A 27278-nucleotide genomic window follows, 5' to 3' on the forward strand; every position below is an offset into this window, starting at 1 on the left:
GTATAATTGGCATAACTTGGAACATACTGTCCTTCATAATTGTTTTGTACGTCATAATACTTTTTTGCAAATAATAATGACTTGGTATTTGGCTACTAAGTATGATGGGAATAGAGAATTATTAAAATTTTATGTGTAACTTGTGCTTGGAAACAGTTTTTATATTGTTCAGAATCCTTTTAAAAGAAAAGGAGCCTTGCCAAGTACAATAAGGTGAAAGTAACTGAATTTAACTTTTAGATTGAAATCCTTAGTAGGGTACAGCAGGCTCAGATTAATCAAGTTCTGTGTAATGAAGTTGCACTTTATTTTTAAAGATTTTCCATGTTCACTTCTCAAAGTACCATCATTTATACATCCTGTTTTTGAAGTGAGAAGACCGGGGGCACATTCTGAGAGGTAGTAAACATAGAACGTGTATTTTAACAGTTCTCCTTCTAGTTCTCTTAGTACATAGTCTCAAGAAATGGTATAGAGTCTCAAGCAACTTCGTGGTTCTTTTTCCTCTTGCTCAGTGAACGCGATTAGACTGGAGTGAACTGTTGGCATCTTCTCTTTTCTGAGCCAGGGCCTTTCGGAGAGCGAGATGACCAGCAGGTGTTTATCCAGAAGGTGGTTCCCATCACCAACAAGCTCTTCGTCAGACTCTCATCTACCGGGAAGAGGTAACACTTTACTACCGTACTGTTATAGTCAGAGGACATTAAATAACTTGAATTATTTTAATAATATAATTATTATATTAAATACTTTGAAATTTGCAAAAGAGTGCCCTCAGAAGCAGACTGTTGCGAGAGACATCTATGCTTTGTCTTGAGGTCGCTTTAGAAAAGTAGGACAGGGTACTTACTGTACTACATGCTTCCTCGCTATGATCTGCTGAAGATTTTCCCCAGTGCATGGACCTATTAGGAAGGTTCTGTGATCAGATACAGAGGGAATTTTATGCCAGACAGAAGCGTTAAATTCCAATTCTGGCACTTCCTCCTCCTAGCTATGTAAGTTCAACCTAAGTTACTTTGTTTCTGTGAGCCTCCTGTTTATAAAGTTCAGATACCCTGGCAAGATTTCATTGAGTGAAAAACATGTGATATAGCTTGTTTTATTTATTTATTTATTTGTCTTTTATCTTTTTAGGGCCGCATCCGCGGCATATGGAGGTTCCCAGGCTAGGGGTCGAATCGGAGCTTACAGCTGTCAGCCTACACCACAGCCACAGCAACACCAGATCCGAGCCGCGTCTGCGACCTACACCACAGCTCACGGCAGCACCGATCCTTAACCCACTGATCGAGGCTAGGGATCGAACCTGCAACCTCATGGTTCCTAGTTGGGTTTGTTTCCACTGTGCCACAGTGGGAACTCCTGAAATAGCTTGTTTTAATCTGTTATTTATAGCCTCAAACATACTGAGCTATTACATTTCTCATTAAAAACAAAATTTTTTGCATGTCAAAAAGTGAAAAAAAGTTAAATTCTTACTAATGCTAGTGATATTTTTAATGACTTTCCTGACATCCTTTCTTCACCATGTGCTCTCTCATTTCTTAATATTTTAAGGAGTAAAGGCTTAGAGATGATAAATTTTCTATCAACGGTCATTGCATATAGTCATCAGCACTTATTAAATGCTTCCAGAGAATGATTTCTATGTACTGAACTATCTTTTTGTTAGTTTTTTAAGAAAATGTATTAGGAGCCTATAGTTTAGTTAGAGGCCAGATTTTTACTTTGAGAAATGCATCACTGTGGTTTAGTGTTGTGGGCATATTAGGTGGAAAGGCTGCCAAATATTAGTGGCTGTGACAATATCCTCTAACCGTACATTATTTCATACTCTTTTTCCGTTTGTTTTCCTTCCTCGGGCTGTTTTGTTACTAAGTGGTGTCCTGGTTACAACAACACACTGATGCTATTTGAAGTATCAACAATTTTTGCATGATAAAACAAATTCTGTAATTTTTAAATTTGATTCCAGCAGAAAAGCTAGAGTTGTAAAAATAACAAGCCCAGGAACCTGTTGAAAATGTTTCTTTCTCTCATTAAAATCCAGGCTTTTCGATTTAACCCCTGCCCCCAACAAAGAAAAGTAATTTTACAGATTTTATTTTGTAAAATTAAAAGGGAGATTAGCCCTTTATGAACCTACTCTGAAGCTAAGCTTTTTGTTGAAAAACTGTTCAGGTTCTTAATAGTGAGAAGTGAAAGAATTTTGCTGAAAATTGGCAAGGAAGGAAACTTGAAAAAAAATTTTTTTAAAGGAAGAAGAATTTTAAGTAATCTCTCCATAGGAAAAATTAAGAATCAGATATTATGTTTGCTTTCATGCATTTAGGCTTGTTTTGTTTATTGTTATTGACGGCCGGCCCTGTGTACCCAGGCTTGCCCCCCACCCCGCCCAAGGTGACACCACAGGCCCGAGGTGCTCAGGGCCCTTCTATAAAATGCTGCGGTACAGCCAGCCTCTGTGTCTGTAGGGTCCACATCATGGAGCATTGGCTGATTGTTTTAAATAGAAATAGGAATTGAGATTTTTAAAAAAGCCTTTTCACAGGTAATATTGAAAAATAAATGTAATTCACTACATTAAAGAAGTAGAGAGAAAATGATCATCTTGATAAACACAGAAAACCATTTGAGGAGTTGTTACTTCGGCTTAGGGGTAACAAACCCAGCTAGTACTCATGAGGACGCAGGTTGATTCCTGGCCTTGCTCAGTGGGTTAAGGATCTGGTGTTGCCATCAGCTGTGATGCAGGTCACAGATACAGCTAGGATCCTGCGTTGCTGTGGCTACGGTGTAGGCTGGCGCCTGCCGCTCTCATTTGACCCCAGCCTGCGACCTTCCCTTTGCCACAGATGCAGCCCTAAAAAGCAAAAAAAAACCAAAAACCAAAATAAAAAAAAACCCCAAAACAAAACAGTTCACACTTTTATGATATATAAAAAAAAATTCTATCTCGGTGAAGGTTCATATTCTGTTCATATGTTTCTCGCTTAATAGGGATAGTACTTCCTCCTTTATTTTCTCATCTTGGATTTCCCTGTTCTTAATCTTTTTCTTTTTTTAATTAAGTCTCAACTATTTTTGAAGAAGGTTGGGATAAATGCTTCAATCAAGTACAGTTTTGTTAACCCTCTGTAACCTCAGCACATTGACTGAAACAAAAAAGTTTCCTCATTTGTCAAATGTCAGTAATTGTTCTTGGTCAGATTCTTTTATCTTTTATGAAAATTGACGCTTGGAAAAAATGAAGAATCTATTACGCCACCTACCATTTCGACATATTTAGACATGTCTTTTATACCTTGTTGACGTTTTAGGTTTTTAAATTTTGTATATAAAGGTTAAATGACTTAAGATCTTTCCTAGTGTGATGCCTTCTTGCTTTCTTTCTGCCTTTTTAGTTTCAGGACTTCCCTTTTAAAGAATTGCTCAATTCTCATCAAAAGTTTTAATTTGATTTAAATTATTTGCTTTTTTCAGTTATAATAAGAGCTTTTTCTTCAGATTCAAAGAAGCAAGGCTTGAGTTTCATTGCTCTTGACTTTGACGCCTTTAAATCTGTTGTGTATGTTCGGCTGTAACTTGGCCAATGAGCAGTTTCAAAAACCTGACTTATGTTATTTGTTCCCCATAGTTTACAAACTGTACAAAATCTTTTGCAGAATCTGTGAGATCCAAGCTGTTGACTGTACCACAATATCCTCATTTACAGTGAGAGAATGTGAGGGGTCCAGCAGGATGGGTTCAAGGCCAAGGCGCTACTTGTTCACAGGCCACACGAACGGCAGCATTCAGATGTGGGATCTGACCACCGCGATGGACATGGTTAACAAAAGCGAGGACAAGGGTAGGTTCCAGAGGGCAAGGTGTTTACCGCAGGGTGGCTTTGACCTAAGTGACTCTGATGATGTCCCTTCTCCAAAGATGTCGGTGGCCCGACGGAGGAAGAGCTGCTCAAGTTACTGGATCAGTGCGATCTGAGCACATCTCGCTGTGCCACCCCCAACATCAGTCCAGCAACTTCTGTCGTTCAGCATAGCCGTCTCCGCGAATCAAATTCTAGGTGGGTTAAAGAGGTGAAGTTCATTTTAAATTCATACTTTATGTTGCCATTCACGTTTTTAAAATTTTTACCAAATTTTCATCTCCATGCCTGTCTGGTTCTTTTCATACAAATACATTTTTTGCCCTTTACCTTAATTTGTGAATTGCTGCCAATTCGAATGCCTATTTTGTGATCAAGAATTCATGGAAAGGAAATTAGAAAAATCACGTCACCTTAGTTTGTGCGTCTTTCATTTCCATTGCTCCAGGGACGTATTTAATCAACATGATTAGACAAGATAATGTAACGTTACGCATTGTGTACTTTTTTTTTTGTCTTTTTTTGCTATTTCTTTGGGCCACTCCTGAGGCATATGGAGGTTCCCAGGCTAGGGGTCGAATCGGAGCTGTAGCCACTGGCCTACGCCAGAGCCACAGCAACACGGGACCTGAGCCATGTCTGCGACCTACACCACAGCTCATGGCAACGCCAGATCCTTAACCCACTGAGCAAGGCCAGGGATAGAACCCGCAACCTCATGGTTCCTAGTTGGATTCGTTAACCACTGCGCCACGACAGGAACTCCATTGTGTACTTTTAATACAATGACATGGTGTATCTTTTTAGTTAACTGTATTTTAAAAAATAACAAAATCTGAAGTAAGGATCAAATACTGACACTCTTTTGGTTCCGTATTGGATAAAAAGGTTATTTTTTCCCCAAGCTTTTTTTAGCTATTCAAAAATTTAGCTTCTCTGAATATGTGTATGGTATAATTTGCATTGTTAATTTTATACACTCACAGCCTATAGGATGCTTGACATACATTTTGATATATATAGTATCTTTATAATGTTTTAACTGGTAGTTTATTTAGTGAGATCGGTGGCCTTAAAAAATACCAGAAAGAATTATGAACTGTCATTTGTAAAAACTGTATTTCAGCCTTCAGCTCCAGCACCACGAAACCATCCATGAAGCAGCTACTTACGGTTCCATGAGGCCTTACAGAGAAAGTCCCTTGTTAGCAAGAGCAAGGAGGACTGAGAGCTTTCACAGTTACAGGGACTTCCAGACTGTTAACCTGAACAGAAACATAGAAAGAGCTGTCCCTGAAAATGGCAACTTGGGGGCAGTACAAGCCGAAGTAAAGCTAGCCCCAGGGGAATGTAACGTGTCTGAGAGAAAGTCACCTGGAACCGAAGTTAAAAACCTCAGAGAGTCAGATAGTGGAGTGGAGGTGCATAAAATAGCCGAAGGTTTTCTAGAAGGCAAGAAAAGGTCCTCAGAAGATGAAAATGAAAATAAACTGGAGTTACGGAGGAAAGGAGGATTTGAAGGAGGAGGATTCCTTGGAAGAAAAAAAGTTCCTCACCTGGCCTCCTCCCCAAGTACATCTGATGGAGGAACTGACTCCCCTGGTACTGCGTCCCCGTCTCCCACGAAGACGACGCCATCTCCTCGGCACAAAAAAAGTGATTCTTCAGGGCAAGAGTACAGCTTATGAAAGAAAACTCCACAAAGTGAATAGTTGTTTTGTTAATTCTGTGAGTTAAACTTTCCTGGATTTCAGTATATTCGCTTTTACACCAAAACTTTACACATTCAAATTAGACTTCTTTTTAGCAGAATGACCTGGGATAAGGAGATGAAATAACCGTATCCCTGCTGATGACCTTTGGGAAATTTTTTTTAGTTTTACAAGCACATTTAACAGATCATTCGTAAAGCAAGACTCCACTTCAGTGTTTCTCTACTCTGTGGATTTTGGAAGCGTAGTACCCCATCTTCCTAAGACAGTGCCCATATAGGTGGGCATCCTGTTAGAGCATGGGTACCAATGCCTTCCTAATCTTGATTATGCCTGAGGTTTGTCTTGCAATGTTATGTGACAGATACAACACATGAATTACATTGGAACTGAGTCTCCCAATCCTTATTGTGATTGCAAAGTGTTTCCCAGATATTGAATGAGGTGCTATGTGTGTGAAAAATATGTAATTCAGAAACACTATTGATGTTGAATACCACATTACACTAGTAGTAAGTCCTTTAGGATAATTGAAATTGTGGTCATTTTCTGATTCTCATTGTTGGAGTTCTTAAGTCATAGCAAGTATCACCACTATTAAATGTCAAAAGTCCATTTAAACTTTATTTAAAGTTGGAGCAGTTGTCTTTGTTTGAACAGATGAAATACAAAGACTAAAGACAAAGTTTTGAGTGCCCAGAAAGGAAAACTGAAGCCTTTGCTAGTCTGCGTTCATTTAGGAGCCACCTGTTTTTTTCCCTGTGTTACTAATCAAGATAATTACATTAGAAGGTGGACATTTTGTTAAAGAGACTACAGTTCTGAATTTTTGGTTAAAAGGTTTGGCGGCTGTATAAAAATGTTATTTTAAATATATTTTGAATTATAACAACAAAAAATTATTGCACTTTTCCCTCCACTTAATCAGAATGATTTCCAAGTTTCTGAAAACAAGGTAATTGTAAATTTAAAGCTTTAAGCATTTATTGGTGAATAATGTATATATTCCCATTCAGGAAATATAAGTGAGCTGAGTCAAATCTTTAAAGTTTACTATGTTGCCAGTGGTCTCACACCCATTCTCTTGTATTTATTTGTCAAGTCAAATAAAAATGATTAAGACAATGTTTTCACTCAGTTATCCTGCTTAAAGTACACCTAAGTGAGTTTGTTCATGTCTTTACTTCTTCCCACCGTAAAAAAAGAAGAATGGCATTCCCGTTGTGGCCAAGCGGAAAGGAATCCAACTAGCAACGATGAGGTTGTGGGTCCAATCCCTGGCCTCCTCAGTAGGTTAAGGATCTGGCGTTGCGGTGAGCGGTGGTGTAGTTCACAGACATGGCTCGGATCCCGTGTGGCTGTGGCTGAGGTGTAGGCTGGCAGCTGTAGCTCCAAGTTGACCCCTAGCCTGGGAACCTCCATATGCTGTGGCTGTGGCCCTAAAAAGCAAAATAAATAAAATTTAAGTAAAAAGGGAGGAATTTAACATAATGAAAACTAGTATTAATCAATGATGGAAAAGGTTAGGCAAAACAATTCCAGCATTGCTGAGGAATGTAATTATCTTACACCTTTCTTTCATTATCATACTCATGCGAAAGTGGGATGCACAAGTAGGAAAACTTTTAAACAACGGAGTATTTGCCCAGTCTCTTCCAAGAGTAAAAAGGTAATTGGATTTTTTCACAAAGACATACAGTAAACTCTCATCAAAAGGCAGTTCAGTATATACCGTTCTACTGTGTTTCCATCATACTCCAAATCTTTTCTTTCTTTCATTTAAGAGTTTGAACCTTGGTGTGTTAGAGCAGGAGTTTGAAGCTCCTCTGCAACTTAAATTCGTAACCTTGAGCAGATTACCCCTGCTATGCATAAGTTTTTTCATCGTACTCACCTCATTCGTGAATTACATCGGATCTTAGGGTTTTTGTGACTAAAAATGAAACTCCGCAGCTGCCTGTACGTGCCCAGCCATGTGACCGTCTTCCGCTTCTCAGGCGAATGGGGACACATTGAACACTGTCAGTCATGTAAGGAAGAATGAGAGTTTAGGAAAAGAGGCCATGTGAGGACTTGAGGGAGGAGGAGCACCGTCTAAAAGCCGGGAAGAGAGCTCGTACCAGAAACCACCCCTGACAGCACCTTGCTCCCCACCTTCTAGCTTCCCTAACCACAGAGCTTTTCAGACAAAACAGTGGAGGAGGAGGACCTCGAGCTTACCTTCTCTCACAACCAAAATCAAAACGAACTGCTCAATAAGCATCAATAAAAAAGACTGGAATCTCTCGACCAAAAAAGAAAAAAATTCTACCTCCAAAGATGAAGAAAGTACAAGACAGCAGGGGTACACATTGGTAGTATAATCATATCTCACACCAACTGGGTGGGTGAGCCCCAAACTGCAGAATAACTATACTGCAGATGTTCTCCCACAGGAGTGAGGACTGACCCCTGGGTCCAGTCATCAGGAGGAGGAGCTCCCAGAGCACTTGGCTTTGAAGGCCAGTGGGGCTTGAGATTAGCAGCACCGTAGGACTGGGAGAAACAGACGCCACTCTTGAAGGGCACACACAAGGTCTCAGATCCGATTCCATATAAGCCTGCACCAGACCTACCTGCTGGTCTTGGAGGGTCTCTTGAGAGGCAGTGGGAGAAGAGGGGGCAGCTGTAGCTCACAGGTCATAAAAACTGGTAGCAGACATAGTGGGGACCTATGTGAACTCTGGCCGGAAGCAGACATTGCGGGTCCTTGGCACCAAGACCTGGCCCCACACAACAGCCTGTAGGCTCCAAAGCTAGGACACCTCAGGCCAAACAACCTTCAGGCTGGGAACACAGCCCCACCCATTAGTAGACTGAATGCCTAAAGACTTAGTGAGCTCACAGCCACCTCTACACAGCCTTGCCCACCACCAGCTCCATCCACCAGAGGGAGGCAACAGCCCCTCCCACGAGGAAGCCTGCACCAATCTCCAGGCCAGCCTCACTCACCAGGGAGTAGATACCAGAGGCAAGGAAACTGTGATCCTGCAGAACTGAGTCTGCAAACACAGGTCAGAACCTACCCTGGGACCCGTTGATCCCTGGCCCTTGGGTGACAGGGGAATGTACTGCTGGAACACACAGAACATCTGCAGAGGGCCACTTCTCCAAGACTGAGACATGTAAGAACTAAGCTACTCCACATAAAAGTACAAGTAGAAATTTAAACAAAATGAGACAGCAAAACCCTATGTTCCAGACGAAGGAACCTGCTAAAGCCCCACCAGAATAACTAAGGGAAATGCAGATTAGCCAATCTACTTCAGAAAGAGTTCAGAGTAATGATCGTTAAGATTTAATAAGAACTCGGGAAAAGAATGGATGCACAGAGCAAGAAGTTACAAAAAGGTTTTAATGAAAACTTAGAAAATATACAGAACTACTGCAGTTGAATACAGTAAGTAAAATGAAAAAAAATAGAAGGACTCAATAGCCAAATGAATCAGGCAGAAGAACAGATTAAGTGAGCTGGAAGACAGTGGCGGAAATCATGGCTGCAGAACAAAATAAAGAATGAAGAGAAATAGGGACAGTTTAAGAGACCTCTGGGACAATGTCAAACACACCAACATTTACATTATAAGGGTCCCAGAAGGAGAAGAAGGAAAGGACCTGAGAAAGTATTTGAAAATAGCTGGAAATTTCCTAACATGGAAAGGAAACAGTCACCCCAGTCCAGTTGAGGGTCCCATATAGGATAAACCCAAGGAAGGACACACCAAGAACACATGGTAATCAGATTGGCAAAAATAAAAGACAAAGAAAATATTAGAAGCAATAAGGAAAGAGAACTAGTAACATACAAAGGAATCCCCATAAGACCATTGGGTGATTTTTTTTCAGCAGAAACTGCAGGCCGGGAGTTCCCATCATGGCTCAGTGGTAGCAATCCTGACTAGTAACCATGAGAATGTGGGTTTGATCCCTGGTCTCAGTGAGTTAGGTATCCGGCATTGCTATGAGCTGTGGTGTAGGTCACAAATGCAGCTCATAGCCATGTGGCTGCAACATAAGCCAGCAGCTGCAGCTCTGATGTGAACCCTAGCCTGGAAACTTCCGTATGACACAGGTGTAGCCCTAAAAAAAAGAAAAAAGACTGCAGGCCAGAAGGGAGTGGCCAATATACTTAAAGTGATAAATTGGGGAAACATAATACAACCAAGAATATTCTACCCAGCAAGGCTCTCCTTCACATTTGACAGAGAAATCAAAACCTTCATAGACAAGCAAAAGCTAAAAATTCAGCACCACTAAATCAGCTTTACAACAAAAGCATAAGAACTTCTCTAAGCAGAAAAGGCTGCAAGTAGAAGTAAAATTATGAAATGGGAAAGCTCACTAGTAAAGGCAAACATAGTGAAGGTAGGAGATCATCCACACACATATATCAAAACCAGTAATTGTGAGAGGAGGAGAGTACAGTACTACAGGGTATTGGAAATGCATTTGAAATGAAGAGACTAGCAACTTAAAACAGTTGTTTGTGTATTTATAGATTGCTATAATAAAGCCCAGTGGTAACCACAAAAAGTCATTTGTAATGAATATACACATGAAAAAGAAAAAGGAATACAAACATAACACTAAAGATAGTCATCAAATCACAGGAGAAAACTGAAGAGGAAGAAAAAAAGACCAACAAAGAAACCCAAAATAGTTGACAAAATGGCAATAACAATATATATAATACATCAACAGATCCTATAGACAGAAAACCAGTAAAGCAGCAGAGATCCTAAAGGAATCAATAGAAAAGTTAGACTTAATTGATATCTTCAGGACACTACATCCAAGAAAAATCAATACACATTCTTCTCAAGTGCACATGAAACATTCTCAGGAATCAACCACATATTGGGACACAAAGCTAACCTCAACAAATTTAGGAACATAGAAATTATTTCAAGTATCTTCTCTGACCACAATGCCGTGAAACTAGAAATCAACCACAGGAAAAGAAATGAGAAAAAACCTATTACATGGAGACTAAACAACATGCTACTAAAAAACCAATGGGTCAATGAAGAAATAAAGAAGGAAATTAAAAAATGCCTTGAGACAAACAATAATGAAGACACAACCTTTCAGGAGTTCCCGTCATGGCGCAGTGGTTAACGAATCCGACTAGGAACCATGAGGTTGCGGGTTCGATCCCTGCCCTTGCTCAGTGGGTCAAGGTTCTGCGTTGCTGTGAGCTGTGGTGTAGGTCGCAGATGCAGCTCAGATCCTGCGTTGCTGTGGCTCTGGCGTAGGCTGGAAACTACAGCTCTGATTCGATCCCTAGCCCAGGAACCTCCATATGCCGTGGGAGTGGCCCAAGAAATGGCAAAAAGACCAAAAAAAAAAAAAAAAGACACAACCCTCTCAAAATCTATGGGATGCTGCAAAAGCAGTGCTCAGAGGGAAATTTATAGCAATACAGGCCCTTCTCAAAAAAGAAGAAAGATCCCAAATTGACAACTTAACCCTCCACCTAAACGAATTAGAAAAAGAAGAACAAAAAAGACCTAAAGTCAGCAGAAGGAAGGAAATTATAAAGATCAAACAGGAAATCAATAAAATAGATTCAAAAAACAATAGAGAAAATTAATGAAACTAAGAGCTGGTTCTTTGAAAAGGTGAACAAAATTGACAAACCCCTGGCTAGACTCACTAAGAAGAGAGAAAGAACTCAAAATTATAAGTGAAAAAGGAGAAATCACAACAGATACTGCAGAAATACAAAATACCATAAGAGAATACTATGAACAACTATATGCCAACAAATTTGACAATCTGTAAGAAATGGACAATTTTCTAGAATCTTACAGCCTGCCAAAATTGAATCAAGAAGAAACAGACCAACTGAATAGACCGCTCACTAGAAACAAAATTGAAGAAGTCATAAAAACACTCCCTACAAATAAAAGTCCAGGACCAGATGGCTTCACAGTTGAATTCTATCAAACATGTAAAGAGGAACTGGTACCCATCCTCCTTAAACTCTTTCAAAAGGTTGAAGAAGAAGGAATACTCCCAAAGACATTCTATGATGCCACCATCACCCTAATTCCAAAACCAACGATACCACCAAAAAAGAAAACTATCGGCCAATATCTTTAATGAATATAGATGCAAAAATTATCAACAAAATCTTAGCCAACTGAATCCAACAATATATCAAAAAAATCATATACCATGACCATGTAGGGTTCATCCCAGGTTCACAAGGATGGTTCAACTTAAGCAAATCAATCAACATCATACACCACATTAACAAAAGTCAAAAATCATATGACCATCTCAATAGATGCAGAAAAAGCATTTGACAAAGTCCAACATTCATTCATGATCAAAACTCTTGCCAAAGTGGGTATAGAGGGAACGTTCCTGAACATAATCAAAGCCATTTATGACAAACCCACAGCAAATATAATACTTAATGGAGAAAAACTGAAAGCCTTCTCACTCCAATCTGGAACAAGACAGGGATGCCCACTCTTACCACTGCTCTTCAACATAGTTTTGGAAGTCCTAGCCATAGCAATTAGACAAACAAAGAACTAAAAGGCATACATATAGGAAGAGAACAGATAAAACTGTCACTGTATGCAGATGACATGATACTATACATAGAAAACCCTAAGGACTCAACCCCAAAACTACTTGAACTGATTAATAAATTCAGCAAAGTAGCAGGATATAAGATTTAACATTCAGAAGTCAGTCGCATTTCTGTATACCAGCAATGAAGTGTTAGAAAAAGAATACAAAAATACAATACCTTTTAAAATTGAACCTCAAAAAATCAAATACCTCAGAATACACTGACCAAGGAGGTAAAGGACTTATACGTTGAGAACTATAAAACTTTAATCAAAGAAATTAAAGAAGATGTAAAGAAATGGAAAGATAGTCCATGTTTGTGGATTGGAAAAATCAATACTGTAAAAATGGCCATACTACCCAAAGCAATCTACAGATTCAGTGCAATCCCTATCAAATTACCCATGACATTTTTCGCAGAAGTAGAACAAACAATCCAAAAATTTATATGGAACAACAAAAGACCCAGAATCGCCAAAGCAATCCTGAGTAACAAAAACCAAGCAGGGGGCATAACTCTCCCAGACTTCAAGAAATATTACAAAGCCACAGTCATCAAAACAGTGTGGGAGTGGTATCAAAACAGACAGACAGACCAATGGAACAGAATAGAGAACCCAGAAATAAACCCTGACACCTATGGTCAATTAATCTTTGACAAGGGAGGCAAGAACATAAAATGGGAAAAAGAAAGTCCATTCAGCAAGCATTGCTGGGAAACCTGGACAGCTGCATGCAAAGCAATGAAACTAGAACACACCCTCACACCATGCACAAAAATAAACTCCAAATGGCTGAAAGACTTAAATATATGACAGGACACCATCCAACTCCTAGAAGAAAACATAGGCAAAACACTCTCTGACATCAACCTCATGAATATTTTCTCAGGTCAGTCTCCCAAAGCAATAGAAATTAGAGCAAAAATAAACCCAGGGGACCTCATCAAACTGAAAAGCTTTTGCACAGCAAAGGAAACCCAAAAGAAAACAAAAAGACAACTTACAGAATGGGAGAAAATAGTTTCAAATGATGCAACCGACAAGGGCTTAATCTCTAGAATATATAAACAACTTATACAACCCAGCAGCAAAAAAGCCAATCAATCAATGGAAAAATGGGCAAAAGACCTGAATAGACATTTCTCCAAAGAAGATATACAGATGGCCAAAAACACATGAAAAATGCTCAACATCGCTGGTTATAAGAGAAATGCAAATCAAAACTACCATGAGATATCACCTCACACCAGTCAGAATGGCCATCATTAATAAATCCACAAATAACAAGTGCTGGAGGGGCTGTGGAGAAAAGGGAACCCTCCTGCACTGTTGGTGGGAATGTAAACTGGTACAGCCACTATGGAGAACAGTTTGGAGATACCTTAGAAATCTATACATAGAACTGCCATATGACCCCACAATCCCACTCTTGGGCATCTATCCGGACAAAACTCTACTTAAAAGAGACACATGCACCCATGTTGCAGCACTATTCACAATAGCCAGGACATGGAAACAACCCAAATGTCCACCGACAGATGATTGGATTCGGAAGAGGTAGTATATATACACAATAGACTACTACTCAGCCATAAAAAATAATGACATAATGCCATTTGCAGCAACATGGGTGGAACTAGAGACTCTCACACTGAGTGAAGTGAGAAAGACAAAGACAAATACCATACATATCACTTATAACTGGAATCTAATACACGGTGCAAATGAACATCTCCACAGAAAAGAAAATCATGGACTTGGAGAATAGACTTGTGGCTGCCCGATGGGAGTGGGAGGGTTCGGGAGCTTGGGGTTATCAGATACAACTTGGAATAGATTTACAAGGAGATCCTGCTGAGTAGCATTGAGAACTATGTCTAGGTACTCATATTGCAACAGAACAAAGGGTGGGGAAAAAATGTATACACGTAAGAGCAACTTGACCCCCATGCTGCACAGCGGGGGGAAAAAAAAGAGTATATATAATACATCAATGATTACCACTCCAACCAAAAGACTGACTGGCTAAACAGATTTAAAAACAACAACAACAACAAAAAAAAAAGAAAAACCCCAGAACCAAAAAAAACCCCCACAGGATTCCCATCGTGTCTCAGTGGTTAACGAATCTGACTTGGAACCATGAGGTTGTGGGTTCGATCCCTGGCCTTGCTCAGTGGGTTAAGGATCTGGTGTTGCCATGAGCTGTGGTGTAGGTCACAGACATGGCTCAGATCCCTTGTTGCTGTGGCTCTGGTGCAGGCCAGCAGCTACAGCTCCGATTAGACCCCTAGCCTGGGAACCTCCATATGCTGTGTGAGCAGTTCTAGAAAAGGCAAAAAAAAAAAGACAAAAAAAAAGGCCCCCAATATATGTTGTCCACAAGAGACCCACTTAAGATCTAGAGACACATACAGACTGAAAGTAAGGGTATGGAAAAAGGTATTTCATGCAAATGGAAATCAAAAGAAAGCTGGAGTAGCAATACTCACAACAGACAAAATAGACTTTAAAGTAAAGTCTGTTAGAAAGGACAAAGAAAGACACCACGTAGTGATCAAGGTATCAATCCAAGAACATACACGTATAAAGGTATACATGCCCAACATAGGAGCATAAGGCAAATGTTAACAGAAATAGAAGGAGAAATCAACGGTAACACAAAAGTAATGGGGGAGTTTACACCCCACTTCCATCAACCAGACATAAAATTAGTAAGGGAACACAGGCTTTAAATGACACATTAGACCAGATGGACTTAACTGATATTTGTAGAGCATTCCATCCCAAAGCAGCAGAATACACATTCTCAAGTGCGCATGGAACATTCTCCAGGAGAGATCACGTGCTGGTCCACAAAGGAAGCCTCAGTAAATTTAAGAGAACTGAAATCATATCAAGTATCTTTTCTGATGACAACACTATGCGATAAGTCAAATACAAAAACTGCAAAAAATAGACACTTGAAGGAAGGAAAAAAAATGAAACTATGCATATTCTTTGATTGTAATTATAATTCTGATTTTTTTCATTGATGATGAAAAGAGCTTTTTCATTAATTCTGTAGTTACTTCAAAGCAACACTCAAATATTGTCGTATCAGTAGGATAGGTATTGTTATCCTCATGCAAGATAAGTTCACTGAAACCCACTGAAGATAATTAATTTCACCACAAGGGTCCTTAGGTATTGAGCCACCTTGTGAAACTCTGTTTCAGGAGCCTGTGGTCTTTTCCTGGCTTATTTGTTCAGGCTTATATATCAGAGTCTACGTGCTGTTACCTAGTAAATTTCCATCTCTTGCAGTTGGGACACATGTTTTGAAAAAGGTGCCGCAGTTGACTCTAATGTACATTGATGGTTGAGGTTATTCAGAACATCCTATTTTCTTAAATGTGCTCACCTTTATCATTATTTATGTGTAAATTGTAAATAAAATGCAGAGCTGTTAAGAGTATTTTTTCATAAGCATATTAAATCAAACATGGTTCACATTTAAATATTAAGCAAACCTTCTTTAGATTAATTTACGTGCTATTTCTGCATTGGAAATAAACCAGTATTCATATGTGACATAAATAAGTTCCTTCTCCCTGAATTATTTCACCTGGCCTATGTTTTATTTACAGGTTGTTGAAGGTGAATGACACTGATGCCAACATGATTTTTAGATCAACATAAGGTACCATAACAGATTAATTTTTAGGTTTTCCATTTAGTGGAAATGACAATAGATCATCCATAAATATAATTCTTAGTAGAGCTTATAAAAGCATAGCTGTGTACCCTTAGCAAATGGTTCCTATTAGGCATAACAGAACAAAGCAGTTCTTAAAATTTAAGTTGGGTATGTGGCCTCTTTACGTGATGGGACATGAGTGAAGAGATTTCAAACTGCCTGTTTTCTCTGTAAAGGAGAAGTGGCTGAGTCCTAGAATCCCTGTGCACAGCCTATGTTCTTCTAGGTTCTTTAGAATGTAACTGGTTCTTAATGCTGGGGATGCCAGGAAGCTTTTAAAAGTACGGATGCCACAGCCCCACCCAATACCAGCTCAGTCAGGATCTAGAGGTGAGTCTAAGTATTGAATGGGGGCTTGGCACAGAATACCACTTAACATACCAAGATACAATCTTGGGCTTCTCTGAAATAAATAGAGGTTAAGTCTGGAGTTTCTGGGCGTGGGGGGCCCAGTGTTGTGGGTGAAGCCGTGCAGGCTTCTGTCCTCTCAGCCATGATATCAACATGTAAATCATTTAGCTAAATGAATTCATGTGGTACCTAACTAAATGTCTAATTCGATGATTAAGTGGAGAAAGATTTAAGATAAAACATCCTGAAGTTTTAAAATGCGATAACCGTGTAGTTCATTTTTCAGCAATGAGGATGCGCTTTCTCCTGCATCCACCCACGACTAGCAAATCGTATTTGCAGAGGAGTAAACCAAGGACGATGATGCTGACACGGGACTAGGAAGGAGCACTTTTCTGTATGTACCTTAAGCAGCTCTCGTGCATCAGAAAGTCATGCAGCCTTGGTCCAGGCTCACATGTGCCAGCTTTAAACAGCTAATTGACCAAATCGACAAATGGAAATTAAAGCCTACAAACTAAATAAGCCAATCCCAGTTTTCCATTTCAGAAGGTATAAAAACTTTTGGCGAGGGGAAGACAAAAATAATTTGAACATCCACTGCCAAATGTGCACCATTCTTTCAGGCTCGTCTGTTTAGAGCAGTTCTAACCAGGGGGCAGAACCTGTGTTTAATACTGGTCTGGGCTGTTGACACTTCCAGTTGCCAAGACTCGTCCAGGAGGTGGTCATTCTGAGGGGCTGCTCTTCTGCCGATTCGGATAAAGTCTCAGTGCCCCCAAGGTCCATCCTCTCTGAGCACTGGACAGTTCGGGCAATTCATAGTTTTCAGGCAGAATAAGGAAGGTGGTTCGTTACTTTACCAGTTTTTTTTTTTTGCCAGCTCAGCTTTGGGGAAATCCATCTACCTCTGCATGGAATTCAGAAAATACGTCAGACAATTGTGTTTGAAACCTGCAGATTCAAAACATCTTCCTGGCGTCATTAAGACTTTAAAGAATGAGGAAGAGCTTTTCTTACATTGTTTTCCATCAAGAGCAAACTTAAATGCCTTTCATTTTATGTTGACTTGGGGGAAAAAAATGTTTCTTGATGTTAGGACTTTCACCAGTGACATTATAATCCAAACAGAGCAGATGACAAAACCTTCTGAGCCGCAGAAACTGGTACCACTGAAAATCACTGACGCTTAGTGATTCTGCTCACTGAAATGAAGGGATATAGTACAGATAGATGAGTACCTACTTCTTATAATCCTGTATTTATAACATGAAGGTTAACTTAAAAAATTGCAACGATGGAACACAAAATTTTCCGTTTTTTTAATACCGTAGGCTAATTAAAGATCGCAAGGAGAACAGTAGTTTCCATGTGAAATGCATTAAATTGAAGATACCAGTATTTCTGGGCATTCAGTGAATTGAGAGAATTTTATGAAAAGTACTAGAGTTTCAAAACTATGTAAAATATCTATGGAAACACTACATTTTCTCTTTGAAATACATAAATTAGTTGTTTATCCCTTAGATTTTTCAGAAGATTCATAAATTTAAAAACGGGAGTTCCCAGTGGGGCTCAATGGATGAAGAACGGACTCGTCTCTGTGAGGATGTGGGTTCCATCCCTGGCCTCCCTCAGTGGGTTAAAGCTCTGGTGTTGCTGCAAGCTGTGGCTTAGGCTGCAGGAGTGGCTTGGATCTTGCGTTGCTGTGGCATAGGCCTGCAGCTGCAGCTCTGATTCAGCCCCTATCCTGGGAACTTCTAAATGCTGCGGGTGTGGCCCTAAAAAAAAATAGTAATAAAATAAATGTAAGAACAAACATTTATTTACAAGTTTATGCGGCGCTCTGTCAAAAGGTTTGGTGACTGTTTATCCCTAAACACTGTCATCAAGTAGAACCTGCAGCCAAGTGTGTGGCCTACATGCAGTTTGCTTCCCTCTGAGTGTTTCAGCATAGTCTAAATTGGAATTTTGTTTTGCAACTCTAGTCATTAGAATTATTCTTTGTAGGATGCTGTCAACTTTCAAGGAAATAGAAGATTGAAAGGAGAAGCAGTGCTGTGCTTCTGAAAGCAGCAGCAATGACATTCTCTCAGAAGAATCCTTCTTTTTTTTTTTGTCTTTTTGTCCTTCTAGGGCCGCACACGCAGCATATGGAGGTTCCCAGGCTAGGGGTTTAATCAGAGCTGTTGCTGCTGGCCTACGCCAGGGCCGTGGCAATGCCAGATCCAAGCCGCGTCTGCGACCTACAGCACAACTCACGGCAACGCCGGATCCTTAAGCCACTGAGCGAGGCCAGGGATTGAACCTGCAACCTCATGGATCCTAGTCGGATTCGTTTCCACTGCGCCACCACAGGAACTCCGAATCCCTAATTTTTAAATTAGCATCTTCACTTCGTTGGCGGCCACTGTGGGCCACCTTGAAATCGTCACTGATTATTCATGTAACCAGTGGTGTTACTGCCAAACAGCCAAGTGAACATGACACGTGTATTTAGCTTCCACAAAACAAGGAGAGCACAATGCGTATTTTCATATGGACCTAAAATTTCAGATAACCCCTCCTTTCAGACAGCCAGAAAAATACCATCTCTTAGACCTCGCTTAGGGAAGACCCATTTCGAAAACAGTCCTCTTTTTTTTAAAGGGTCACGGGATCACAAGCCATGGCTTTTTAGCGTTTCTGATGTGCGGTAACCCAGTGGGGAGGGGGTGTGGAGCCCGCATCCAGCCGTACGTCTCCTGGGCTTCCGTCCCTCACAGGTGGGTGTCGGTGAACGTGGTGTGTTCCTTCGTCACAGAGTTGAAGCCCTTGATGGCATTCGCCAGGTCCTCTCCATCCACACACTGAAAAAGACGCCCATCATCACTGGTTGGGAGGTTTCCTGGCAACAGCGCCGGGCAGAGTGCATGTCATCTGCGCATCACCTTGGGCTCTATCCTTCAAGCCTCACTTTTCTCATCTGTCAAGTGGCGAGGCTTTATATGATTTAGTGCAAAATTTAAGCAGAAGAGCTGGAATGCAGGCTATGGTGCTCCATTTCCTCCCACTCTCTTCCTATATTTTGTCGCTATTGAACAGGGCTAGTACTATCGATTTCAGTGATATCACAGATAATTTGCCAAGTATTGGCATCTTCAAAAGCTTTCCCTGAATTGCTTTGCTTATTGTCTGTTACTCATACTATCAAAAGCAAGCAAAAATGGCAATATAGTGTAAGAGTAACCAATAGGGGCTCTGTAATCAGACAATGTTTTTAAAATCCCAGTTCCATTAAAAAAAACTTACTTACTAGCTCTATGTCCTCAGGAAGGGATACACACACGTTGGAGCCCTCAGTGTAACATGTTGAACCAAATGAAATTGTCAAATATGATCAATTAACAATTCCTTGTTTCAACCTAATATAATTATTCCTGACATTTAGAAACTTTAGATCTGAAATAGAATGATGGGATTCAACAGTCATAACTTCAAGCGGGCTTATTAAAAATGCTTATTATAGATCATCATTCTAAAGAATTCAGAAGGACTGTGCCTTTTACTGTACCTTTTTTTTTTTTTTTTTTTTTTGCTTTTTAGGGCCACATCCGTAGCATATGGAGGTTCCCAGGCTATGGGTTGAATTGGAGCTGTAGCCGCCGGCCTATGCCACAGCCATGCGGGGTCCGAGCCACATCTGTGACCTGCACCACAGCTTATGGCAACATCAGATCCTTAACCCACCGAGCGAGGCCAGGGATCAAACCTGCATCCTCATGGATACTAGTCAGATTCTTTTCCACTGAGCCACCATGGGATTTTATTCATGTCAGCCACTAGGGGCTCAAAACAAATTTTAGCTAATGATGAGGTTAAATTTCATCTGTTTACAAATTGTTTGTACCCCCTGGGCTAAGACTGTGAAAAACGAAGTTCATAAGTAGGACTGCCCTTACTTAGGATTTCCTGAGTTTCTTGGAAAGAACAATTGATCCTATTGAGAGAGACTTTTTCTCCTCTAACCATAAACCAGAAGGAAAGTGCACTTCCTTTTTTTCTTTTTTCCTTTAGTAAAGCAGGTGCTTTTAATTTATGCCTCTTTTAGACCAGTTCCAATGTTTCAGTCACTTTCTATCCAAGTAAATGAAGTAGAGCCTGTTTGTCGCTTCACTTACTCGTGAATTTATTTTTTGAGCATCTATTGTGTGCCAGAAGAATAAGATAAAGTTTCCACCTTACTCATCAAGCAGGTTAACAGGTCATGACAAGATACTGAACGTGGAGTTCCCTTCGTGGCTCAGCAGAAATGAATCTGACTGGTATCCATGAGGATGCAGATTCAAACCCTGGCCTCACGCCATGGGTTAAAGATCCAGTGTTGCCGTGAACTGTGGTGTAGGCTGCAGATGTGGCTCGGATGTGGCGTTGCTGTGGGGTCATCATTCACTGAGGCACAGGAAGCTCTGTATTTAACAGTACATTGCTCACATGTCTAGCAAAGGCTCTGGATGAGGACAGTGACTCACCAGTCCGCGCTCATGGCCCATGATGGTTTCCCAGAGTGCGTCATCCATCAAGACCTTCTTGTCTTGAATGTCCATGAGCTGGCTGACACTGCGGTGGAGGGAGCCTTGCGAGTAGGTCTGGCCGACTTGGTTCTGACTTGGGATGTGCAGTACAGACAGGCTGTGGGTGCTCCTGATACTCACAGGTGTCCCAGACCGGGGGATTTTGGTATCAACTAAGCCCTGAAAAGAAAGTTGCTCTAGGTGACTAAGGTCTAAAGAAAATGGGCTTGAAGTAGAATAGAAAATTGTATGTCACACATCACCAATGAAGGGAACACTGTTCCCACGTCTTCCTATGGAATTGAGCTCATCTGGACTACTGTGGCCTGGGGCTTCTTGGTAAAGGTGAGATAATAAGCTAATGGTCATGTTAGACAGCCAGTGTTCTGAGCACCCCAAGAGCTCCTGTACTGGTGCTCTGGCTATTGTTCCGTGTGGACAAGGGCTGGTGCACTGCAAAGCAATACAGTGGGGACAGGGTTTAGCAAGTCACTCTCTTCGTGGGTGTCTGCACAGAGCATCCTTTGAGAGAACATCCCTGTCCCAGTGCAAAGCTAGCAACCTACTATCATGGTCACCCACTAAGTGACCACAACTGAATTTCACTTTGAAATTCCTGGATGTGTGTAGGGAAATTGACTTCTCCTTCCCTCTTTTCTCATTCTACATGGTTCCCATTGTTCTAGGATTCCAGCCTCCAAAATAAAGAGCAGACACAAAGACATCAGAAAGACAAAGGCACGCCATGATTAGGATCTCAAATGTGCCACTAGGACATATAGCTGCTCTAAACGTCTGAGGGTTCCCCGTCAGCAGATTTAACCAATCAGTGAAGTGTTCTGCTCTTCACCATGCAGTCTACATGCCATGCAAAGATCATGCATTCATGCAGCACACAGAGGTACCTCAAAGTGCATGGTGTAACTTTTTAGGGTAACATTGCTTGACACATCGGATATATCAGCCACCGAATCAAACTGAAAACAAAAGTGGGGTATGAGTCAGTGTTTGGAACATTTTAAAACAAATTCTTTGGAGGGAGGATGCAAGATGGCAGAATAGAAGGATGTAGAGCTCACCTCTTCCCACGAATACTCAAAAATGCATGTACCTTTGGAACAACTGTCACAGAACCACTTACTGAATGCTGGCAAAAGAGACCAGACACTCAGCAGTGCAAGGAACATCTCTGTATAATCAGGCAGGATGCAAGAAAATTAAAAAAAAAAAAATCAGGATGGGACCTACATTCCTGGGAGGGAGTTGTGAAAGAGGAAAGGTTCCTACATCCTAGAAAGCCCCTTCATCAGTGGGGAGATCAGTCAAGACAAAAAGGGAGCCTCAGAGCTCAGAGGAGAGTGCAGCAGCTGACTTGCAGGTATAACAGAGGGAGCCCAGCACAAAGGATCCATGCTATCTTGCTGCAATCCCCAGCCTGAGATGTGCACCTGCCAGTAGGGGTGGGGGCTGCTACCAAAACTCAGGTTCAGAGGACAGACTTGGGGAGGGGACTGGGGTTGGCTGCACAGAGACAGACTGAAGGGGCTGGAGTGTGCTATGGGCTGTAACTGTACAAAGAAGCCTAGACCCACTGTAGAAGTGAAGCAGTATTTCCAAGAGGTTTGTGAAGCGAGGGGTGGTACCCACTATAGCAGCCTCACTTGGTGTGCTCCCAGAAGGTATGTGCTGCCTTTGAAATCCCACTGTTAATGTTTGAGTGAAGGCAGGGGCAAAGCCTGATATAGCAGCCTATTTCTCACCACCTCTATGAGCTCTGGGAATGGGACAACAGGTACTCCTGAGGCTAGGATGGGTCTGGCCTTAGCAGCTCTAGGCTTTGTGGGTACATGCACACAGAAGCATAGCCAGGATATGGGCTTCTTTCATAGTTCCCATCATGGGTCCAGGTGTATGACTGCTATGATCCTGGCATCTGACTTTGCTGGATGGGTGCCTAAGGATCTGAGCTGGCAGCTCTGTGTGGAGTCCTGGCACCTGACTTCATTGGATGGGCACACAGAGATCTGAGCTGGCAGCTTAGTGTGTGGTCCTGGCATCTGACTTCACTGGATGGGCGCCTAGGGATCTGAGCCTGTAGCTCTGTGAGCATAGTGCCTGAAGGACACCAGGACTGATTGCCTGCATCCCACAGTGGAGGCAGGGCTGAGGGCAGTGCCCAAAATAAAGTAGCCTATGAGTTCACACAGGCAACACCACAGAGCACACTCGTGGATGGACAGCTCCAGCAAAGGAATATTCAGTGGCTCCTCTCCCACCAGGAGCACTCCAGTCCTGCCTACCTTGCACCACACCTCAGAAACGGATCTGGAGGCTTCTACTTCAACAGCTACAGAGCAGACCCTACCCCTGACAGGGCAGTGACAGTGCAGAGACAAAAGGAAGTGCTGCTCTACATCCAGTTAAGGCTCAGGTCACAACACTAGTCAAACCCCCTCTCAACAGGATAATGGCCAGCAGACTTAGGAAAGACACGGCAGGCATCCATACTAAAAACAGTCCTCACACCAAAAATATTAAACCCAAGCAGGTTACACAGGGATGCTCCCACATAAAAATAACCCTCAAAGACCCCAGTAGACAGCTGTATCTGAGTAAGAGAAATAGAAGTAAAATGAGAAAAAAAAAGTCAAGAGAATTCCCCTGCAAGAAGAAATAATGAAACAGACCTCTTAAATCTAATGTACATCAAGTTCAAAAAGAAGGCAATTAAAATCCTGAAGGAATTATGAAAGACTCTTGATAGAAATGCAGATTACTGTAAAAAGGAACTGTATAAATAGAAGCCATGAAAAATTAGAAAATGCATTAGCCAAGACAAAAGCTAGTTTAAAGCAATAAATAGAAGAAATGAATAATGCAGAAGAATGAAGAAGTGATCTGGAAGATAGAATAATGGAATTCACCCAATGAGAAAAGCAGACAGAAAGCCAAATGAAAAAAAAACAAAGTAATAAAAGAGGCTTATGGGATAACATAAAGCATGCCAAACCATGCAAAATAGGGATCACAAAAGAAAAAAGAGAAAAGGGAATCAAAAATGTATTGAAAGAAATTATGGTTAAAAACTTTCCAAGCCTGGAGTTCCCGTCGTGGCGCAGTGGTTAACGAATCTGACTAGGAACCATGAGGTTGCGGGTTCGGTCCCTGCCCTTGCTCAGTGGGTTAATGATCCGGTGTTGCCGTGAGCTGTGGTGTAGGTTGCAGACGTGGCTCGGATCCCGCATTGCTGTGGCTCTGGTGTAGGCCGGTGGCTACAGCTCCGATTCGACCCCTAGCCTGGGAACCTCCATATGCCGCGGGAGCGGCCCAAGAAATAGCAACAACAACAACAACAGACAAAAGACAAAAGACAAAACAAAACAAAACAAAACAAAACTTTCCAAGCCTAACAAAGGAAATAGATACAAAGGTACAGGAAATACAGAGGGTCCCAAACAAGATAAAGCAAAACAGACCTACATAAAGATATAATTAAAATGGCAAACGTTAAAGACAGCAAAAGAAAAATAAAGAGTTAATTACAAGGAAGCCCCTATAAGGCGATTAGCTGATTCTTCTACAGAAACACTGTAGGCAAGACGGGAGTGGCAAGATATATTTAAAGTCCTGAAAGGGACAGGTCTGAAGCCTAGGATGCTCTTTCCAGCAAGATTATCAGTCCTTCTATTCTAAATGATAAAGAATTTATCAGATAGCAAAAACTAAAAGAATACAACAATACTAAATCTATCCTAAAAGAAGTATTAAAAGGTCGGCTCTAGAAAAGAATCTATAGGAAAGAGAAAAACCACAATTGGATACTAAATTACTTAAATAAGCCAGAACACTTATTAAAAAAAATATCAAAAAATTTCCGTGAATATGATGCTAAAAATGAATGGCCAAAGGATGAACATAAAGATGTAAAAGAGGACATTGAAGTCATACAAATGTCAGGGAGGAGAGTAAAAAAATGTAGATTTTTTTTTCCAGATTATGTTTGAGCCTATATGAGCTACCAGTATAAAGCAAGTAGATATAGGAAGGGATTAACATACTTGAAAAGCAGGGTAACCCCAAATCAAAACATACAATAGAGTCATAAAAACCAAAAAGAAGGGAACACAAGCATAATCATCAAACCATAAAAAGAAAAACAGAAAAAAGAAAGGGACAAATAAGAAATAAAAAATCAAAAGGAACACAAAGTTTAAAATGACAATAGAGGGAGTTCCCATTGTGGCTCAGCAGTTAACAAACCTGACTAGTATCCATGAGGACATGGGTTCAATCCCTGGCCTCACTCAGTGGGTTAAGGATCCCATGTTGCTGTGAGCTGTGGTATAGGTCTCAGACATGGCTCATTTCAGTGTTGCTGTGGCTGTGGTGTAGGCCTGCAGCTACAGTTCCAATTCAACCACCACCCTGGGAACCTCCATGTGCAGCCCTAGCAAGACAAAAAAATTAAAAATAAGGGAGTTCCCGTCGTAGCACAGTGGTTAACGAATCTGAATAGGAATCATGAGGTTGCGGGTTCGATCCCTGCCCTTGCTCAGTGGGTTAATGATCCGGCGTTGCCGTGAGCTGTGGTGTAGGTTGCAGATGCGGCTCAGATCCTGAGTTGCTGTGGCTCTGGCGTAGGCTGGCAGCTACAGCTCCAATTAGACCCCCAGCCTGGGAACCTCCCATATGCTGCAGGAGCAGCCCAAGAAATGGCAAAAAGACAAAAATAAATAAATAAATAAATAAATAAATATAAATAAAAATAAATAAAATGGCAATAAAATATCAATAATTACCTTAAATGTCAATGGACTCAATACCCCAATCAAACCACATAGAGTGGCATATTGGATGAAAGAGAAAAAGCCTACAGTATAATGCCTGTAAAATACCCTCTTTAGGGCAAGGCACTAAAGCATATATTGAAAGTGAGGAAAAAGATGAAAATGGAAATAATAAGAAAGCAGGAATTTCAATAGTCATATGCAAAATAGATTTTAAAAGGTGAAAGTTATATAATTTGATGAGAAACCTGAGTAAGGATACAACAAAACATACTTTAAAACAAAAGCTATAGGAGTTCCCCTTGTGGTATAGCGGAAATGAATTAGCTAGTGTTCACGAAGATGCAGGTTCAATCCCTGGCCTTACTTAGTGGGTTAAGGATCTGGCATTTCCGTGAGCTGTGGTGTAGGTCACAGATGTGACTTGGATCCCACACTGCTGTGGCTGTGATGTAGGCCAGCAGCTGTAGCTCTGATTAGACCCCTAGAGTGGGAATTACCATATGCTGTGGGTGTGGCCCTAAAAAAAAAAAGAAAAAGGCTATAAAGAAAAAGAACAACACTATATGATGATAAAAGGATCAATACAAGATACTACACTTATCAACACATATGCACCCAAATACATAAAACAGACTACAAGACAAAGGGAGAAACTGATGGGAATGCAACAACAGTAGAAAACTTTAACACCCCATTCACATTGATGAACAAATCTTTTAGACAGGAAAATCAATAGGGCAACAGATTATAAATAATATAATAGGACAGTTAAACTTAACTGATATTTTCAGGACATTACATCCAAAAATAAAATAAACCAAAAAGCAGAATAAACATTCTTTTCAAGTACACATGGAACATTCTCTAGGATTGACCAAATACTAGGGCACAAAAGAAACCTCAACAAATTTAAGAGTACAGAAATTATTTCAAGCCTCTTTCCTGACCATAACAGCATGAAACTAGAAATCAACCACAGAAAAGGAAAAAAAAAGAAAAGAAAAGAAAAGAAAGAAAGAAAAGATTACATGAAGACTTAACAACATGCTACTAAAAAACCAGTGGACTGGAAGACAATATAGTGGAGTAGGAGGATGATGTGGAGCTCACCTCTTCCCACAAACACATCAGGAACACATCTACAAATGGAGCAATCCTTATAGTACATCTATTGAACCCTGGCAGAAGAACTCAAACACCTGAAATCATAAGAGGGATCTCCACATAACTGGGTAGGATGAAGGGGAAAAGAAGGGAAAAAACAGAGACGTGGAAGTGGTTTACACCAGTATCCCAGCGAAGGAGATGAAAGGGAGGAGAGGTTCCCATGCTGGTGAGCCCCTCACCAGCAGGGATATCAGCTGAGCCAGGAAAGGAGCTTTGGAGGCTCAGAGGGGAACAGAGAGGCCAGTCTGTAACAGGCAGAACAGAATGAAACCTGCACAGGTGGTCATGGCACCACTCTGCATGGCCCAGCCTGAGATGCAAGACTGCAGATATGGGAGGGTGTGGGTATTGGAATGAGGTGCTTAGAGAACACACCATGTGAGAGAACTGCAGTTGGCTGTGCAGAGGCAGTCTGGACGGATTGGAGGACAGAGTGCCACAGCTGGGAATATTTGGGGAAGAAACC

General features: G+C 41.0%; 2 protein-coding genes across 7 annotated transcripts in view; one reads left to right on the forward strand and one right to left on the reverse strand.

The window, feature by feature from the left end:
• The window catches only part of KCTD3 (potassium channel tetramerization domain containing 3), a 70264-nt gene extending 52323 nt beyond the window's left edge, over positions 1 to 17941 (forward strand). Inside the window, exons 15-19 of one of the 6 annotated variants that reach the window (XM_047754580.1) lie at positions 569 to 665; positions 3669 to 3853; positions 3931 to 4069; positions 15842 to 15894; positions 16178 to 17941. In XM_047754580.1, the coding sequence (XP_047610536.1) occupies positions 569 to 665; positions 3669 to 3853; positions 3931 to 4069; positions 15842 to 15893 (473 nt within the window). In that variant the 3' untranslated portion in view covers position 15894; positions 16178 to 17941. Of the gene's footprint in view, positions 1 to 568; positions 666 to 3668; positions 3854 to 3930; positions 4083 to 4997; positions 6709 to 15841 lie in introns of those variants that run through there. The other 5 variants (XM_047754581.1, XM_047754579.1, XM_047754583.1 and 2 more) reach the window with 5 other exon arrangements.
• A 720-nt stretch (positions 17942 to 18661) lies between these two features.
• USH2A (usherin) overlaps positions 18662 to 27278 on the reverse strand; it is an 811661-nt gene continuing 803044 nt past the window's right edge. The window contains exons 70-71 of the mRNA XM_047754984.1: positions 20814 to 21035; positions 18662 to 19151 (exon numbers count right to left, since the gene is read on the reverse strand). Coding sequence (XP_047610940.1) covers positions 19062 to 19151; positions 20814 to 21035 — 312 coding nt within the window. The 3' untranslated portion in view covers positions 18662 to 19061. The remainder of the gene's footprint in view (positions 19152 to 20813; positions 21036 to 27278) is intronic.

The sequence above is a fragment of the Phacochoerus africanus genome, chromosome 12 (assembly GCF_016906955.1).
Source record: "Phacochoerus africanus isolate WHEZ1 chromosome 12, ROS_Pafr_v1, whole genome shotgun sequence".
NCBI classification, from domain to species: Eukaryota; Metazoa; Chordata; class Mammalia; order Artiodactyla; family Suidae; genus Phacochoerus; species Phacochoerus africanus.